Source organism: Oenanthe melanoleuca, chromosome 1 (assembly GCF_029582105.1).
Source record: "Oenanthe melanoleuca isolate GR-GAL-2019-014 chromosome 1, OMel1.0, whole genome shotgun sequence".
Taxonomy (NCBI): Eukaryota; Metazoa; Chordata; class Aves; order Passeriformes; family Muscicapidae; genus Oenanthe; species Oenanthe melanoleuca.
The window spans coordinates 102,091,170-102,110,630 of record NC_079333.1 but is presented as its reverse complement, the minus strand read 5'-3'; the positions used below and the strand labels follow the sequence as shown (position 1 = coordinate 102,110,630).

The 19,461-nt window shown below is 34.3% G+C and overlaps 1 protein-coding gene across 3 annotated transcripts in view; it reads left to right on the top strand.

Annotated features, from left to right (window-relative positions):
• DMD (dystrophin) overlaps positions 1–19,461 on the top strand; it is a 1,135,346-nt gene that overhangs the window by 523,433 nt on the left and 592,452 nt on the right. For all 3 annotated transcript variants that reach the window (XM_056512754.1, XM_056512922.1, XM_056512842.1), the window contains 6 exons: positions 889–1,059; positions 10,011–10,190; positions 12,157–12,285; positions 13,980–14,150; positions 17,578–17,700; positions 19,169–19,306. In XM_056512754.1, coding sequence (XP_056368729.1) covers positions 889–1,059; positions 10,011–10,190; positions 12,157–12,285; positions 13,980–14,150; positions 17,578–17,700; positions 19,169–19,306 — 912 coding nt within the window. The remainder of the gene's footprint in view (positions 1–888; positions 1,060–10,010; positions 10,191–12,156; positions 12,286–13,979; positions 14,151–17,577; positions 17,701–19,168; positions 19,307–19,461) is intronic.

Sequence of the window (19,461 nt, the reverse complement as noted above, 5' to 3'; positions counted from 1 at the left end):
GATCTATGGGACACTTTTAATCATCCTTCTTCGACTGTTTTTTTTTAAACTTAATCAAAGCATAATTTATTAATTTGTATTTTCTGCTACTATTTATGTCTATGTCTACTATAATGTCTATTATAGTGTCGTTTCCCATCTAAGATCTCTTAATTTACTCTTTTTTTCTTCTCTGTGAAGATTTTCAGGGGCTTGAAGAACAGTTTTATTTGCCCGTTTTTTCAAAACACAGTGTGAGACAGTCAAGGCAACATAAATACTCAGCCTTCCTTCCAGGTACTATGTACCAAGCTTAAAAGAACTTTACAGCTAAAGTAGAGTACTAGTACTTCACATCCCTCGTTCTTCACATCCAAAACATTCAGAAAATTAAACCTTAAAGTTAAATGTGCTGCTTTAGTTTGACGTTTATGTTTCAAGATTTGAGGCTTTGTTTGACTGGTATTTATTTTCTTTCAGGTAGCTACATAGGAAAAAACCTTGAGGAATCTCAGTTCCTATATGGCCACCTATATTAAAATGTGCCCTGTGAAGGGTTTTGACATATATTTTATTTCTCAAAGAAAGCCTGTTAGTTCAGTTCTTCCAAATTAATTTGCTACGTATGACCTTAAAACAGAGGAGGAGACTTTTGGAGCTCTATTGCTAGTTTAAACTCAATGTATCTTTATGCACATAAATTTCTTGTAGGTGTTTACATTCTAGCTGCAATATTACTGATACTGAGAGAATAAATCAAGACATACCTATACTAAAGGTGCAACTTCACCTGTGGAATCCCAAGTCCAGTTTGTATGGAAAAGTGGCCTACAGAAAATGTTATATGAACAACCATCAGACAGACCTATTTCACTGAAGGGTTAATAACCACAAGTTTTCTTTCCACAGGTGACAGAAAAGAAGCAGGAGTTAGAGAAATGCTTGAAATTGTCGCGGAAGCTGCGGAAGGAGACGAACGCTCTGGCAGAGTGGCTGGCAGCGACGGACGCGGAGCTGACCAAGAGATCGGCTGCGCAGGGCATGCCCAGCAATTTGGATGCTGAAATTGCCTGGGGCAAGGTAACAATGTGACACAAACATGTGAATATTACAGAAAAATAGATTTCTTTTGTGATAAAGAAAAATAATTAAAAATTATGGCATTTTAGTTAGGGGAACATCGTAAATGTTTCGGCAGTGTCCCACCTTAGCATTAACAAGCAGAAAAGTTTAAACCACTTGTCTCTGCACAATTCACCTTCACATTGTAATAATCTTTCCTGAGATGAATTTTAAGTTAGAATTTAATTTTTTAGAGTACTATAAATCAACCACTCAGTATCCATGTAAAACAGAGATTTCTTACACCATTCTACTCATGGTTAGAAAGGTATTTAATAGTGGATGAAAGACTAAAGATGCCAAAACACTATATATTCTACATGTTCACATGGTAGCCAGGATATTTGTTTTCTTACTCTTGCATCTTTGTATCTCATTCCTTTGTATTCTTCTTCTTGCTTCCATGAGAGTTCACCTTGAACTCATCTTTCAGGTTAAAACTCAAAGCCTAAATCAAAACTTTACTCAAAATCACAGTTTAGATAAACATCTTACAGAAACTGAGGAATGCAAGGGGTCTGTATAAAAGAGAGTATTTCTGTGTGATGTTAAAACTTAGCATATTATCATTCAACACTAGCTAATCTATTTCATTTTCTGCACATGAAATGGAAATCCAATCTAGCTGAGGACATAAACAAACCCAAGTCATCATTATTCAAATATACCAAAATCTGCACACTATGCTGAACATTATCAGAAGCCCCAAAATTTCAAATAACTGTGTGCAGCTAGCAGCATTTTGAACAAGTGTTTCTATATAATTTCAGAAACAACAAAAATCCCCTTAAACAGTATTGGGGGTTTGTGGAGGATGGGGGTTGGGTAAGCCACTTGTGCTTTGTTTTTTAATAGGAGAGATCCTCTAAACATTTTACTAGTTTCACTGTGCATTGCAGAAATAGTAATGAATTATATACAGGTAACCTTCCTAATTTTTTTAATGACAGCGATGATTCAAGGCGCTTGAGTAAAATTTTGTGGGTTGTTTTTTTCTTTTTAACTAACCCTTTCAAGTTTCTGAACTTGATAAAGTGTCTTTAGGTTTAAAATGCATTTAGAATTCACAAACTGATAGCAATACTAGGAAAACAATAACAACAATTTAAAAAAAACCGGTCTACACCTCTTTTCTTAGGTTTGCAGGTTTTTTTTGGTCATCAGCCTCTAAGAATGATAGTATTTGTAAAAGTGATATCCAAAAATATCAACTTTCTCTCTTATTAACTTACAATTAATTACTCCTTTGACTACTGCAGTTTTCACTTTCAAATCAATATCTAAATCCCTGCAACCCCCATTGTTCTCTCTTATTGTTGTCTGATATTTTCTAATTTTCACTTGCTGCTTTTCCTGCAGTGAATTTTGTGCAGTTCCTCTCATTTCTTTGGACTGATGTTTTGATCTTAGAATCATAGTATCATGGTGTCTGGAAAAGACCAAGATCCTGGAGTTCCACCTTTGGTTGAACACCACCGAATGCCTTGTCCAGTTATTTCTGCAACACTTCCAGGGATGGTGACTCTGCCACCTCCAATTCCAATGCTTACTCAGTTTGAGCACCCCCAGCTCCCTCAGCTGCTCCTCATCACACTTGTGCTCCAGACCCTTTCCCAGCTCCTTTTCCCTTCTCTGGACTCACTCCAGCCCCTCAATGCCTCTCTTGTAGTGAGGTGCCCAAAACTGGACACAGATTTGAGGTGTGACCTCACCAGTGCCGAGCACAGGGGACAATCCCTGCCCTGGTCCTGCTGCCACTCTGTTGCTGATCCAGGCCAGGTGCCACTGGCTCAGGTTCATACCTGTCAACCAACACCCCCAATTTCTTTTCTGCTGTGAAGCTTTCCAGTGACTCTTTAACACCCACAACAAAGGACAAAACTCAGATTTTTAAGAGACGAATTAGAAAAATCTTAATGTTTTAACATCCCCAAACTAGCCTTCTAGTTAGTTAGGCTATTCACCCAGTAAAATTAAAATAATCTTAAGTAGTGACTGCACAGTAAAGTTCTACTGAAACAGAAACGTGCACTTCATGTTTGTGTCAGCCCAGATGTATGTAGCTTCTCAGGTATTTAAAGAGAAAAATTTGTCCTTAATATCATTTTATTTTTATATATGAACCTTAATGCTTCAGAAATTGCATAATTAGGGCCTAAAACCTGATGATTAGTGCAGCTGCACAGTGGGAAGCTTTTGTTATGTCTTAAGCTTTCTACAACAAGTACAACATATTTTTATCTGAAGACAACCAGAAAAGGTAACAAGGCTAATTAAAATAAGAACTATTAACATGGAAAAAATATATCAGACAGGAACCACTCCACCCCACCTTCTAATCTTAAAGAGTGCCGTTGAGTATTGTGAATTCTCACAGGGAATTGATACATAAAGTTTTGAAAGAAAAACTGGTATAAAGGATATTTTGCCTTCAAATACTCCCCAAAGCCTCCACTACAATCTAAATTCATTTATTACCTCAGTTCTTCCCCTTCAGTCAGTTCATCACTAAAAAAAGAACAAACAATTTTGGGTGACAGCAGCTGGCTCCTGGCAAAATATGTATGCACTGAGTGGTTTTCAAAATTCCATTTTAAGATTGCTTTTTAGGAAATATAAACAAATATTCACATATATATAAGCACACTTTTAATGTGGAACAATCCAACAGGTAGCATATGTGGCAAATACTAGACTTACAAGTGTAAATATTTGCAGAAATTATGTGGATTATGCTTTTTCCTAAAGAATTTGCTCCCACTAGGAGACAGTGCTGCATTTTATCCTGGACACTTTAAAATTCTTGCAGGGACTTCATAAATAAATACGATGCTGATACTCCTATGTGGATTTCATTGAGGCATCACACAAAATTGTACATCAATAATTTAGTCCCCAGAACCAGAGCCTCACAGTACCTGATTAATGTCACAGCTTTGGGCTTTGGACTTCCTGGGTAAGTAGGCTGCCAAAGACAGTAACCAATCTAATGAAATGCACTGGGAGATGAATTAAGCCCAGCAGATTCCCATTGTGACAAAAGGCTGCAGAAAAACTAAGATGGAAAATGGAGAGGGAGAGAGGAGAATTCAATAGTGCAAATGAACTGAAAATTGGATGTGTGCTGCTGTCAATATATCTAAGCAGAGAGCTAATAGTCTTTTTTCTTTACAGGACAAGGAAGCAGTTATATTTATTAATGCACTTATTTCTAATTTATTTTCAACACCCAGGTCTTCTTAAAAGTGAAAAGAACTCAGAGGGTTACAAATATAATTATAGAGTTGACAATAAAAGAAACCATGCATTTGAACATTGTCTTCAAGGTATAAACACCTAGAAGTAAAAAGGAATGTCCATCTTGAATTGGAATTGAAGCTAATGAAAGATGGCATTAATCTGAACATCAAGGGAAATGTGCTATTTGTTCCTGTGTAGAATTTTTCAAGAAATGGAAAAAAAAACTTGACTGAGTTATGTGAAATGAGATGGGCAATATACTGAAGACTGTAAATCCTGCCTTTCTGCTCAGTAGAGACAAGTTAAATCTTTCTATTTGAATTCAGCTCTGTTATAATAGATAAGAAAAATTACATGCGGGTGGAAAGATAGGCATTAAACATTTTATATTAGAAATCCATTTATAATTAGAAGTCTGATTTAGTGAACATATTTATCACTGAAGACATTAACAACTGCAGGGTTTATTTGTCTTTTAATCAGGAACTGGACTGATAAGAATTAGATTGCCAGGAAACCATGTTCTTAAAAAGGAAATGGCAGATGGTATTACCAGGAAAATTCTGTATCACTCCCTACTATCAGCAGTATGACTCTGCCAATGCTTTAATCTGATTTTTTAACACAGTGTGTAATACCAGTGAGTATAAAGTTGACTTGAAGTACTTAGAATTACATTTAGCAACATATTTCCTGTCAGTAATATCCATAAAAGTAGACAAACTGTAAATTGTGTCAACTGACTCATAGTAACTGGCCAAAATGCAATAAAAATAAAAGGTGTGCTGTAAATAAACAAATAAATATGTACAATCAACCACTGAGAAGACCATAATGTCAGCTTCTGATTAATTCTGCAATCCCACCTGTGAGAGCTGAGCCACCTAATTTCTTTTAGAAAGATTCAAATTGCAAAGAGTATTTTCAAGTAATCCAGTGGCACAGACAGTGCAATGGCACACATAACTTTTCTTCATTCATTCATTGTTTTTGTGCTTTTTAATCTACATATGTTAATGACCATCAAGACTAACTATAATATCTACTGCATTTACTTACAATTCTGGTTTATTAAAAAAAAAATCATTAGTTGATCTTGATACATGGTAGTTTTATCATTATAAAATATAGCTCAGAAACTCTTTTTACCACATCTTCAGAAAACCAAATTGACCTGCCAAATACCAATAATAATAATAATAATAATAATAATAACAATAATAATGTTTTTAAAAACAACACTAAAAACACCAGAAAACTAATTTCTATGTAGCTTCTATTTTCAAACATTAATTCCTAGCTGGTATTTGGTGATGAGAGGGATGTACACAAACCATCACAGTAAACCAAAATTATCAAGTAAAAGACCAGAACAAAGCAGTTGTAACAAAAATCCCTGAGAGTATATTTTAGTAAACAGTAAACTGAAAGATTATGTTGCAGCACAGTGGGATCAGGGACAGAACTGTGAACACCACTCAAAGTGTAAATATCTGCACAGGGAACTGCAATTATTTGTTCTAACATGATTCATCCTGTCATCCTATGGATCCATATGTAAAGTAGGTAAAATATTATTGTATGCAGCTACAAACCACTTATAAATTCTCTGCAAGGCTCATCCCTATGACTTTACACACTGCAGCATGATTTGCCTTTTACATGGATTTCAAGCCATCCAAAGTTGTTTTTTAAGCAGAACTTCTATTTTGTACTGCAGCTCCTTTCCTGAGGTTTTGATGGATGGAACTGGTGAGAGGGGAGCTCAGATTCTCTCTCTCCCCATTCTGATGTTTCTAGAAAGGGGATTAGAAACTAATCACCTGAGACATGCTCTGCATGCAGAGTTGCACCAGGGTCTATGTGATTGCTTTAATTTCCAAGATATCAGGAACCTAGATGCCATTTCTCTTGGAATTGTCCTGGGAGTTCCATAGTGGTGTAATCCCCCAGTTTTGATTAAGGCAGGCTACCAACATTTTTCTTATAACCATGAGTGAGAAAAGAATAACACTTCCTTAAAAAGCAAAGAAAACATTTCAGTCAGTGAAACAAATTAATTTTTGGGTCAGAGAATTTCTGTCGTGGTATTTTGTACCAAATAGCCATAACTGGTACTTCAGAAAAGTGGAAGTACAGGAGTGGCTTCCAAAGAGGCACTTCAGAATTCGGTCTAACTGAATAACTGAAATTTGAATGGGGAGAGAGTCACATCATCTTAATTAACTCTTGTATCTGCCAACAGATATGATCCTAAATAGTGGCATATGTAAAGAAGTGTTGACTATATATATATACACGTCTCCTTAACATAATCTGTATAATTTTTTTATTGGAGATACCTTTCCTAGAAGCATTTATGGAGCCTTTCTCTTCCAGAAGGTCATACACAGTTCAATTTTGTTTATAAATAAATATACTAGTACTAAGAAAAAAAAAAAAAAAAAAAAAAAGGATGGGAATGGGGGAATGTAATTACTTCACTAGAATGTTAAACAGCAGAATGAATATAATCTCTTTTGGAATTGTTCAACATTGCAGATAAATTTTCACAGCTGCAAGTGAGTGCTTGGTGTTAGGATGTCTAGTTCCATCTTTTGTTTACATGTTTTTGTTTCCCCAAGATGCCACGATTCTTTTATCAGGAAAATAGCATCTTTACAACTCCTAAATTTCTATATTTTTTTAAATGTTATACATTTTCACCCTAATAAGCACACAAAATCAAATTGTATAAATTGCCTAGTCCTTCTGGGAGGAGTTTCACCACTTTATTTGTTAATGTTTCATATTGTACACATTGTGGTGGTGTTAGGGGGTTTTGAGTTTGTTTTTTTTTTTAAGGTGCTAGGTGTTTTAAATGTCATTCTTAACTTGAAAAGCTGATTCTATTTATTCTGTAGTTTAAATTCTACAACTTTTTTATATATTTTCAAATAAACTGCACAGCTGGAATGCAATTTAATGTTATGACAACCAGAAGGGAGCTTAAATCCAGCAAGGCTGTGAGGAACTTGCTCTTTAAAAATTAGGAGAATTTAAAAGCTGCTCCCTGAGTTTTACTGAAATAATCTTAGTTAAATCCTGGCATCATGACACATTCTTTTTTTTGTTTTATATAATGTTGTTGAATTAATAGCAGTATTTTTGACTTTTATTCTTACAGAAAATTTACCAGTGCTGTCTGTTATATCGCAGTGAATAAAGTATGTGTAGACTATCACTTTCTAGTAATACTAAAAAGAAAAATGGGATTTTTTTTTAATATAATGCAGACATGCCATTAAAAACAAACTAAAAACATCTTATGGAAGTTTTGTAAGAAAGTTTATGTGGTGCACATAATAACCTACAGAGGAAGTCATAGCTGATAATGCAGCATGGAATGCCACTGACTTTACAGACCTTGCTGGTTTTTCAGTTGTATGCAGTGGATCCAGTATTTTATACATAAGGACTTGTAATAATGGAGATTTAAACTATTGAGGAAGGTGCTTTTGTCACTTCAATGCTGTGTTGAGGGCCACAATGTTTTTTTAAGACAGTGAGGGGAATGGTGATTTCCTTGATTGATGTCCCTTATTTGCATGGGGAAGTTAAAAATCCATGTTGCCCAGAGGTGCATCTAGTCTTTAGCTTACATTATTTATTTATTTTGAAAGGAATAACTCGTTTCTTACACATGGGGAACTACACATCTGGTCTACAGTTTTGTTTAATAGACATTTAATTAATCTGTTTACCAGTTAGGATTATTATTTTTTGAATATAGCCCAAGATTGGTTGACATTTTCATAATTGTAAAATACAAAAGAAACCACAAGAAATGATAAATACACTTCAGAGAGTATTTTCCAAATGAAAGAAAATAGTTTAGAAAAATAAATAAGTCTGATCAAAATTTTCCATCCTCAGTTGAAGGTAAATTATATCCTTTGTGTTATTCTTTTTTCGTGATGACACTTTGCACCTGCTGTGAAACAGATAAAAGTACTAGAAGAGGGCATGTTTTTCCTTTAATCTGACAAGGACCTGCTGAAATTTTAAACTCTCCTTTTCAAATTCTATAATTATATGGTATATTGTTAATAATTTGCATCACTCATGCCTTGGTTCTATTACATATCCTCAGTACTTTAGAAAAATGATAGAATGCGGAAAATTTTTCATGCTTACATGAAATACAAGTGTAAGAACTTTTTTTCTGAAATAACATTCAAAATCAGATCCTAAATTCTGTTAAGCATAGGAAGTGAACTGCTGCTGTAAGCATGACACACCAAATAAGTTGAAGTACTTTTAAAGTTCTGTTTTACCAAAAAGAATTTTATACTGTCTTTATTGAAAAGAATGAACATTCTACTTTCACTATCAATATATTATCAACAAAATTATACTGCTCTGTGATCATGAGAGATGTGATAGAGTGAAGGTCATAAAGGTGGGGTTCTACTGCATAAAAGCATTCATCCTGAGATGGAAGTATTATGTTTGCCATTTGTTTTAAGTGTTTTTTTAGTTTCACTATATTCAAGTTTCTGGGAGAAATCTGTGTCTGTGGAGACTAGTGCTTCTTCATTTTCTACTAAGTTCTGTTTGTGTTCATCTTGGAACACTTACTTTCTGCTTGCAGTTTTATTTCATAAGCAGAGATTTATATGCCTAGATCATTGCTATCAGGTGCCAAGGACCTCAGATAAATTTCTCTCATAAAAGTGGTTATATGTGAAATTAGGTGTAAGGAGTTTGTGCCTCTCCTCCAGTATTCAGCAAGACTGCTGTACTTTGTACTGTGTCATCTCACTGTTTAGTATTTAAACACCTGCTTTTTTACATATTGTCAAAATATGTTGGGATTTGTTCCTTTTGTTAGACTTCTTGTATGTTGCAGTGAATATTAAGCCATGAATAATGAGTAAATTATATAACCTTACATATTAGATCTATTGGGTAATATAACAGTGGGAAGAGATGCTGGAAATCTGACTTTATAGCACTGCATATGTGCTGTAGTCATTCAAGCTTAGAAATGCTATGGGCAATAGCTTATTTTAGTGTTTTGGTTTGCAGAATGAAATCCCAAGTGAATGCAATGAAAATATGCATTTCTGCAATTAGGAAACAAGTTTAACTGAAGAAAATAATATGATTTCTTCTGAAAAAGATTGCATTGATAAATACTAAAGTAATAAAATATTCATCAGAATATTTCTGATGGAATTTTCTGTATTAAGATGTCATCATGATGCTCTAAAATTGTCCCATTTATTATAAAAGCTTTATATGTTATTTGATAACAAGCTAATTTTATTATATGAAAGGTAACTTTAAACTTTAAACTCTATATAAATATTATAAAATGTACATTCATTTTTAATAATTAAGTATTAAAACTATATTTTGAACACTGAAATCAAAGATAATTCACTTTTTTTAAAATTAAGCTATTGCAAGAAGATGAAGAATATATATATATATACAATTTTATGAGAGCTCAAGAGAAACAATTTACTTTGTATTTGCTGCTCTTTACAGAATGCCTTACTTTCCTATAGGAAGCAAGACTGTGTGTTCTAGTATAAACTTGCTGCCTGGTTTAATATTTCATGTTCTCAGTGTGGAAAATTTATTAATTCCCAGAAATTTTATTTCTTGTTCTGCTTATGTAGGCAACACGGAAGGAGATTGAGAAACGCCAGGTCCAGCTTAAGAGCATCAGTGACTTGGGAGAGAACTTGAAGGCAGTGATGAAAGGAAAGGAAAGTCTGGTGGACGATAAGCTCAGCCTGCTGAACAGCAACTGGAAAGCGGTAACTTCCCGTGCTGAGGAATGGTTCAATCTCCTACTGGTAAGGAAAATGCATTTCTTCACACTGAGGAGATGTTGGTTTCCAGTTGTACATGCCCAGCCTTATTGAAGTGCTTTTTCTGGTGCCTTGGACTGTGCTTTATTGACCACACAGGTACACAGACAATCAATTGATTGTTGTTTAGTACATTGTGTATGTTTTGAGAATCTGATTGATTACTGAGTAGAATCTTGATTGTTAGCACTTTGCAATCCTGTCTGTCTTAAAAGTCCTTGCATTGTTTTTAGTTTGGGATTTCTTCCTAGTAAATGAAGTGCAGTTTCAAGAGACTACTTCAGTAGTAGCAAAAAAAAAAAATAGTCAAGTAAGTTGAGAAAGTGTTAGTATTGGTACCAACAACATCAGCTACTTTTGGCTGCATTAGCATTTGTATTTTGAATAGTACGATTGGGAAGTTTCCACTTGCAAGTTGGTTTGACCCACAGGGTAGTTCTGGTGCATGTGAATTTGATTCATTTCAGAGGCAACTAAATCATAAGCTCTTCTCAGGGTGCACACCTTATATGCTGAAGGACCTTGACTCGGTCTTCCAGAAGTTCGTAATCCTCCTTTGGATATAGGACATGTTTATAGGGCATGTTTCAGGGGGGATAATTCCTTAAAGGGGCCAGATTAAGCCTAGTAAACAGTGAAATCCCTAATACACATTTCACACAGATTCAGGAGCCTCTTCCCCAGCTGCCTCAAACTACAGTCACATAACTTTATTCTGCCTTCAGATTCATTCTGTCATGAAGAGGTGACAGCCTGAACCCTTAACTACAGAAGAGTCTTAACCACTGGGCTGTCAGAATGCTTTTGGAAATCTTGTGTGCTCTTTCTGTTCCTGAGAGCATGGGAATCCAATTTCACACCACAGAAACAGAAGTGGTTTTTAAGGGTGTGTTGACCTTTGTCATGACTTTTCATGGCTTGATGTGTTGGAGCTCCACTAGAGTTTACAGGGCTGCATTACAAATACTTTGGCAGTAAATATACAGCATCACTACAGGTCTTCTTCTGCTGAGTACAGTATCCAAGTGAAAGTACCTGGAAAACTTAAGCTTTTCATTCAGAATATTGTAGCTGCACAGATTTAATGTGGAACTGATTATAAGAAGCATATAATAGAGTTTACAAGTTGATAGTTATGTATTCCTGTACATCCTCTCTCTCTTTGCTTTGGATTCTGTAGTTAGTATTTGTTAAAACACATGATAAAAATGTCTAAGAGAGGTAATTGAGATTTTTTTACAATTTGAGAACAGTGTAAAATAAAGGTAGATCCATTTGGGGGCCAAAAGAGCTTTGATATTGGGTGTGTGGTCCATATATGTATTGTGTGGGATATGCATAGGTCACATTCTAGTGAGCTCACCCAAAAACACAAAGTTTGAAATGAAGCAGAGAAATGAAGATTTATCAGAATATTAACTTGAATAGCTTTTAAAAATCAAACTCTCAAGGCAAAGAAATTAAATGAAATGTCCATAAGAAGTTTAGATGCAAAGCTCCCAGTCTTGATTGTGATTCTGCAAATGCATCATTGTGGCCATCTGTGTTTCAGTCAATTTACTGGCTTTCCAACATGAATTCTGTACCTTGTTCTTGGGAAACACTCCTTTGCACCTGCAGCAGGTCTGGCTAACAGCTTCCTGTTCCTCTCAGCAGCCTCACTGAGCTGCCAACACCTGCATCTTGCTATGATTTTATCATCCTGCTGCCTGTCAATTCTCTCCCTCTCTCTCTCTCTCCTAGATTGTCTTTTTAAAGAAACCTAACATGTAAAGTGAAGCAAACAAACAGCAGATTCTATCCTTCACAAAACAAGAAGTTACTGTGTAAAACAAACAAGTTTTCATAATGTCATAATGTGTGCATGTTTGCCACAATTGGCATAACTACAGCTGTTATTTCAGATCTGATTACATTTTTTGTATGCAGTATTTACCTTTTCCACATACAGGAATATCAAAAGCACATGGAGGCTTTTGATCAGAATGTAGCTAATGTCACTACTTGGATGTATCGTGCTGAAATACTGTTGGATGAATCTGACAAACAAAAACCCCAGCAAAAAGAGGAAATTCTTAAGGTAAAAAATGTGATTTTCTGGAAAGCATTAATTTTATTCTAAAAAGGACTGTGTCAAAACTCACATATTTCAAAAGGTATCACAAATTGATTAAAATTATTTTTTCTGTGATAAAGCTACCCTCTGGCAGCTTGTAGATTACTTAGTAAATTTGCTCTGTATTACCAAAATTAAATCACTTCAGAAATAAAACCAGATTGTTATTATAATTCTTGAAAACTTCCTGGTGAGTAGAACAGCAGCTTATTAAACATATGTCTGCTGGAAAATAATCCTTTAACACAAGGTTTTATTTTGTTTGAATAAAACATATTTTTCTGTCCCCTTCATTTTTAATTGTATTTCTGTATTTCTGTGATGCTTTTCCAATATGTATGATATTTCTGTCATAGGATTGTCTTAATTCTACAAACATTGCTGACATTGAGGCCAGATCAGGAACACAGACAAGAATATTGTATGGTGAGCTAGCTGTAGAATCAGGGTTAGTGTATTGAGCAGAAGATTATAGTTGCCTAATTGCATCATTTGACCAACTGATGAAAAATCAGCTTGTAATGCAGATGTGTATGTTAAAATATTTCATTTTAAATACCTTAAGAGCAACATTATTTTAATTATTATCTATAAGGATCTTTTCTTCTGAAGTCAATGTGAAATTTTACTTTGTATTGAACTCCATGGTCAGTACATAATATCTGAGAAAGAGTTTGCAAATCAAAATCAGAATTGTTTTGCTGACACTAACATAATGATGCCATTTACTATAGCAAAATTTTACAAATTCCAGGGCAGAGCATCTCATTGATCTCAGAGGATTATGAGACTGGCATTTGTAGATGAATGAACAATTTTGCCATCATCAGATACAAAGTAAAATTATCAATACCTGTATATATGTTTGCATTGCACAAAGGCATTTCATGCAGACACTAAAATTTAATTATTACTGCCCAACTGTATGTCTGATTCTCAAATGCCTTGCTATATATTTTTGTCCGCTGCCTGTATTGGGTTCTACTGTTAAGATTAATATTGCAGAGGATAAAGGCTTTTGCCCTCTTGGGTTTTTGTGGGTTTTTCTTGTTTTGTTTTAGTGGTTTTTTTTGTTTGTTTGTGTTTTTGGGTTTTTTTGGGGTGTTTTGGGGTTTTTTTTGGGTTTTTTTTGTGGGTTTTTTTTTGTTTGTTTTTTTGTTTTTGGTTTTTTTTTTTTTTTAATTGTGACAGATTTCTAGAAAAAAAATATGACTTTTTTTTTTTTTAATCTGGTCATTTTTACTTGCCTGAACTATGGCCCTGAGCAGTAATAAAGGCAACAATTACACATCCAGTTCTATAATACATGAATTAGCAGTTCTTCCTAGCTTTAGGAACATAGAATAATTTAGTTCACCCTGAAATATGCTGCAATATTATTGCAGATAAGAATCTGCCTAGAAATAATGATCACCATTAATTTTGTCTAGGAGATATTAAAACAGACATGTAGATACATTCCTGCTATCAATTTGAGGGCTATGAGTGGGAATGTCATCTAAGATTTTTCTACTGGATTTACACACTCATGCATAATTATCTGAATTTGCTTTGTGGTTTTGCTCCCTATTCCTTTGCACACTTTCTCTCTCTCTCTCTTTCTCTCTCTTTGCATTTATTACTAACTTCAAGCCCTGTCTCTTGCTCACGGACTGTAGCGCTTAAAGGCTGAGCTGAATGACATTCACCCCAAGGTGGACTCTGTGCGTGACCAGGCCAGAGACTTGATGACAAACCGTGGGGAGCACTGCAGGAAAGTAGTAGAGCCTAAACTCTCAGAGCTCAACCAGCGATTTGCAGCTGTGTCACAGAGAATTAAGAGTGTAAAGGTAGGAGGACTTGCTTCCATAAGGAGATGCATAAGAAATGGGGTTTGTGTAAGGTGTGCAATTGCAACTACATAGTGGGATACAGTTCCTCAAAAAACTAAGCTTTTAAAGGAAAAAAATATAGAGCCTAAGGATTTTTTTTTATTTTTATTAAGTGTGAAGATTTGGTATTAAGGTCTTTTCTCACAGTTTCACTATTAGAGTATTCACTGACTTTATCTGAATGTAACAATGATTACGTCAATAACTTACAAAAAAATAAACGTCTGAGAGTTAGTAAGTCTCTAGTCTTTGCAAAGTATGAGTAGCCTTTTTTCATATAAATTGGGTTTTGGGAGCTAATTTTTTCTTCAAGTGCATTTAGTCTTTTCCTGTGAGACTGGGATCCACCAATGTTGGAGAGAGAGATTATACCAATTTAACTTCAGCTACTCATCTGTACAACCAGCTTGACTATTAAATCTGAATTTATTGTGGATTAGGTAATTTTTAGCCAATTTTTGCCTTCTGAATTGGAATGAAGAAGGACATAAGCCACCTACTTTCTCCAATGTATTTGCTGCCTTTATTTTGAAGAGCTATTCAGCAGATTAAATGAGGCAGCCATGCAGGTTGGTATATGGAATAGTGGGAATGCACAGATCCTGATCTAAACTCTTATTGCTGGTCACTGTGTTAGCACTGGAAATAAATGCAGAGAGGATCCATGGCAAAGCAGGAAATAAGCTTTGCAAAAAGCATAAGCAAAGAGACATGGTTTCCATGAGTTGCTGGGGTCTGTGTAGAGCTCAATATCCTGCCTAACCAGCACATCGTTGTGGATATTTGGGTTTATTTAGGTTTCATTTCTGAAGCAAAATAATGTCTTCTGAATAAAGGTAATATTGTTTTTCCTAATGACCATCACTAGTATTTCAGTCATTCCAGCTTCTTGCCTACTTCTTACAAATGTACAAACTGTAGACTGAGGACATCTTTGCAAGAACTGTGTTGTCTGATGTTTTTGCAGTCTGGATTCCCATCTCAATTTTACTTTGCACTTTTATGTTGTTGTAAACTTCCAGAGCTGATGCAGCCTTTGGTGGGATCCTGTGAAATTATTACTTGTCCTAGGGAAAAAGGGGGCTGCCTGTAGATGGCTTCTTGGGGGTCTTGTTTGCACTACATGTTGTGGGCTCACTCAAAGAAGGGACAAAAGATTCTTACCAAGATGAAGAAACAGCCTGCAAATGTCTTCCACCTGCAGCCTTCTCTCGGGTTTTCTTCCATTTCTGAAGGCAGGGTGGGTTGGAACTGGCAGAACCACACTAAGATATAGACAACTGCCAAGCAAGATGAGAGGAATTACTACAGCACATAAATTTTAATGGTAAATTAGAATTTAGGGGACCTTTTCCAGAACCTTGGAAAATGCACAAGTAGAATATCATTAGCAAAGGATACTTACTATTAAAAGTATTGCATCAGGTAGGGAGGTAAAAACTGGTCTGAATTATTGACTATTCCACTGACTTGTTATATTCATTCAGATAAAGGACCAAATTACTGGGTATTTTATTTTGTCAACATGTATAATGTAGGTAATTGGACTTTTTTATGATTTTAGCTTCACGAGCTGGAAAATTATTATTATTATGGGGTGATATGTTTCCTAAGTGTTTTGGGTTTTCTTTCCCCCCCGTATTTTTGGTAAAATTATTCACACTGTGCTAGATTAAAACATAAATTCAATAGGATTGAAAGCTCTCATAACCTATTTTCAATAATTTCTCATTTTTCTTAAATTAGCTATATTTTTTCAAATAATAACAATAATCAGTACAACAGTGAAGAAAATAAGAAATGATCCATTAAGTCAGTGAATGATAGTATATAAATGTCATGTTCTGAATTAAAAAAATGTTCATAGTATACCAAAATGAGACTTAACATTTTCAAGCAGTATTTCAACATCATTCAATTACTGGAATTCATTTAGTATTTTTCTTTCCATTTTCCTCTTGTTATTGTTTTTAGCCTTTTTCAGAGACTATAAGTTTTATATTCCAATTTTATTAGTTGGTTTGTCTTTTAATGAGATTTAAGTAGTTTAGAAAATATCCTTCAGAGCATTTGAGAAGAAATTACTGTGTAGTTTTCTATTTTTTCTAATTGAGCTGAAGTGTATGATGAGTATAATTCTGAGCCTCTTAATGAAAATTTGTGAGTGCAGTATTATTCTTTATAAATATTGAATATTATTATATTTCCATTAATGTTTTTAAATGTGCAGAATTTCTGTTGTTAAAATAATCAGCCAGATACAGTTAAGGTTTTTTTACCTTGAGTCTTCCAGGTCATCTGAGAACAGATTTCATTTGACATCCAGTCTCTCGTGTTTTAACCAATTAAATTTTATTGTTGCTGTCTTCATTACAAATTTTGTATATAATAATAACTAATTGTACCAGAGGAAAAAATAAAAGAGAAATAGTTAGGATAAATGTTTTTAGCAAGAAAGACAGGAGCACATCCAAGAGTTTGTAGAACATCAAGAAGCCTTAATTATCTTTAAGTTTAAATTTTATGCAAGAACCACTGAGATTTTCTTCCTTCTTGCATTTAAAGCTTTGAAAGAAGAAAAAACATATCTGTTGATTTATATACCATATATTGTCCATAAAGCTATTCACAGGCACTCATGTCAGATTGACAGAAGGTGGTGCATTGTTGTTAATAAGTAGGGCTTGTTGGAGAGTTCAAAACTGAATACTAAACTAAAGCTCCATAATTATACTGTGATTTATTTTGGAGAATTTGAGTCTATTTTGTTTGGTTGATGTTTTTTCATCCTGAAATTTTGTTGAGGCATTTTGAAATGAAAGCTGAACATTTGTTGATTTTTTTCAATGTGTTACAAAATTCTATTAGGGGAATATCTTGCACAAAGATTTTCTGTCCTTTGTTTTGTAGCATTCACCTGAAACTTCTATGTAAAAGAACAATGATTTCAAAACTGAACCAGATTAACATTTTCTCAATTATTAATAGTAGGGTGTTTTCATCTGACTGCACTTCTTGTTACTGTATAAATAATTGCTGAAAAACCGTATTTAACAGAGTAAACATTTATATTTTTAGAAAAATGCTGTTTATTTGGACTTGTTCTTTAACACAAATGTGATAATGTATTTTATTTTCTTCCTTTTTAATTTTCAGTCTCCTTAATTTTTTTTAGTTTACTTACATTGAAATTCTATGTAAATTTGTATCTTTTCTGTATCTGTGGGTGCTTTGAGTATGCTGCAGGTATTTTTCAATATGATGGAAAGTCTACCATTGTTTTAGCAATAGGGGGTAGCCCAGATATCTTTTTACATTTCTGTTTCTAATAAAACTATGAAATGTGTCCTTTAAATAAATAATCTTTGTATTTTTCCCATTTTAGCCCTTCATTCCTTTGAAGGAATTGGAGCAATTTGACTTCGATATACAAAAAATGCTTGAACCACTGGAGGTTGAAATTCAGCAGGGAGTGAATCTGAAAGAGGAGGACTTCAATAAAGATATGGTAATTTGGTTGAAATGGAAGTCTGAGCAAAATAAGCCAGGAGATGAAAAACCTGAGTGAAAATCATAAACCCATATTTGCATTAGGATCTTTAGATATAACTCGTGGAAAATTTTGCTATGCTAATATATTATAAAATCAAAACTCCCAAATTAGCTCTAACTAAAATTTTTTGTGCTAACTTAATTTTTAGTTTATCAGAAAAGCATTTCTTGTCCCTTATGAAACACTAAGCAGACCAGGGATGTTATCCATGTGTTCTGTGCTACTATCGACAGTATTACAGAACATGGAATTAATATTAAAATCTCTTCAGTAGTATGAAGACCAGAAAAGTCAGAATGATGTATCAAAAGGGGCACTACAGTGAAAAAATACATTCACTAAAAATAAATGCTCATGCAAAGAAATGCCACTTGACAATTTGTTCTTACCCAATCTGCTTATAACATTTTAATGTAAATAGATTTTGTGGCTGTGGTAAACTTTATTACTTATGTTTTATTGTTACAAGTCTTAAAACCATTTATTCATATTCGCTGAGTGGGGGGAAATGAAAAAGAGGAGAAAATACTGCAGTGCTTTGCTACTATTGCAATTGTGGTGTGTGTTCTCCAGAGTGATTGTTTTGACTGGGTAAAAAGGGAGATTCAAATTTAGAACCCTCTCTTCTTGAGTCCTCAGCAAGATCAAATATATATTTGTTTACAACTGATATAGAGACTCAGTATTTTACTTTTAAGGAATTCTTCAAAGGTGTCTGTTGCATACCAATACTGGAAGGAATCTTTACAGAACATTTTTTCTTTTATGCAGGAAAAATAAAATTTAAGGCTCTATGTGCTGTATACAGAATTTACCATATGTATATAGTGGTAAATTCCAAGTGAATCAAGTTTGATGGGGAAGTTTCCACTACCTGAACATATTTGGTTCCCTTTCTTTACATCAAATGCTTAGAGAGGTTCCAGACACTGCCAGAAGCTGTGACACAGATTCAGGTTCAAAGATTTGTAGGTGGCTACTTCATAAAAAATACTTAGTGATAGCATTTGCCATGTCAGGATAGCTGGTTTTCAATATGATGATGCACAGAATGGTCAGTAATTGCATGGTCTGCCAGAATACTGGCAATTTCAATCTCTACTGACAGTGTTTTAGAATATTTTACATATGTCTATTCTTTTAGTTTGGAAGTGAAATATATTTCAAGTTTTTGCCTCTAAAGTTTTATGTTCTTATTCTGGATGCTGCATAAGATCAAATACCAAAAATCTGTAGATTTGCAGGTGCTGTCTTACTTTTATCCCTCTACATATATTGTATAAAGCAAGTAAAAGTTCCTTGATCATCAGTATACAACTGCAAGTAGCTGCTACATGATTACTTTAGCATGGTCTGTATCTACTAGTACTTAAGTGATAACTAGATTAAAATGCATATTGTGTTGGTTATTTTTTTAAATCAGAGTGAAGAGGATGAGAGCACAGTGAAAGAATTGCTGCAAAGGGGCGACAGGCTTCAAAAGGGAGTCACAGATGAGAAAAAACGTGAGGAAATAAAGACAAAACAGCAGCTGTTGCGGACTAAACATAATGCCCTCAAGGTATAGGAGCTACAGTTATAAGCACATGCTATTAAACCCATTTTTTTCTTCATTTCAGGGTATTTTTTGTTAAATGAGTTGTCATTACTATTTAGAAATGAGTAATTTGAAGCTATTTGGCTATAGATGTTCTTTTACAGTTCTCTTGATGCCTT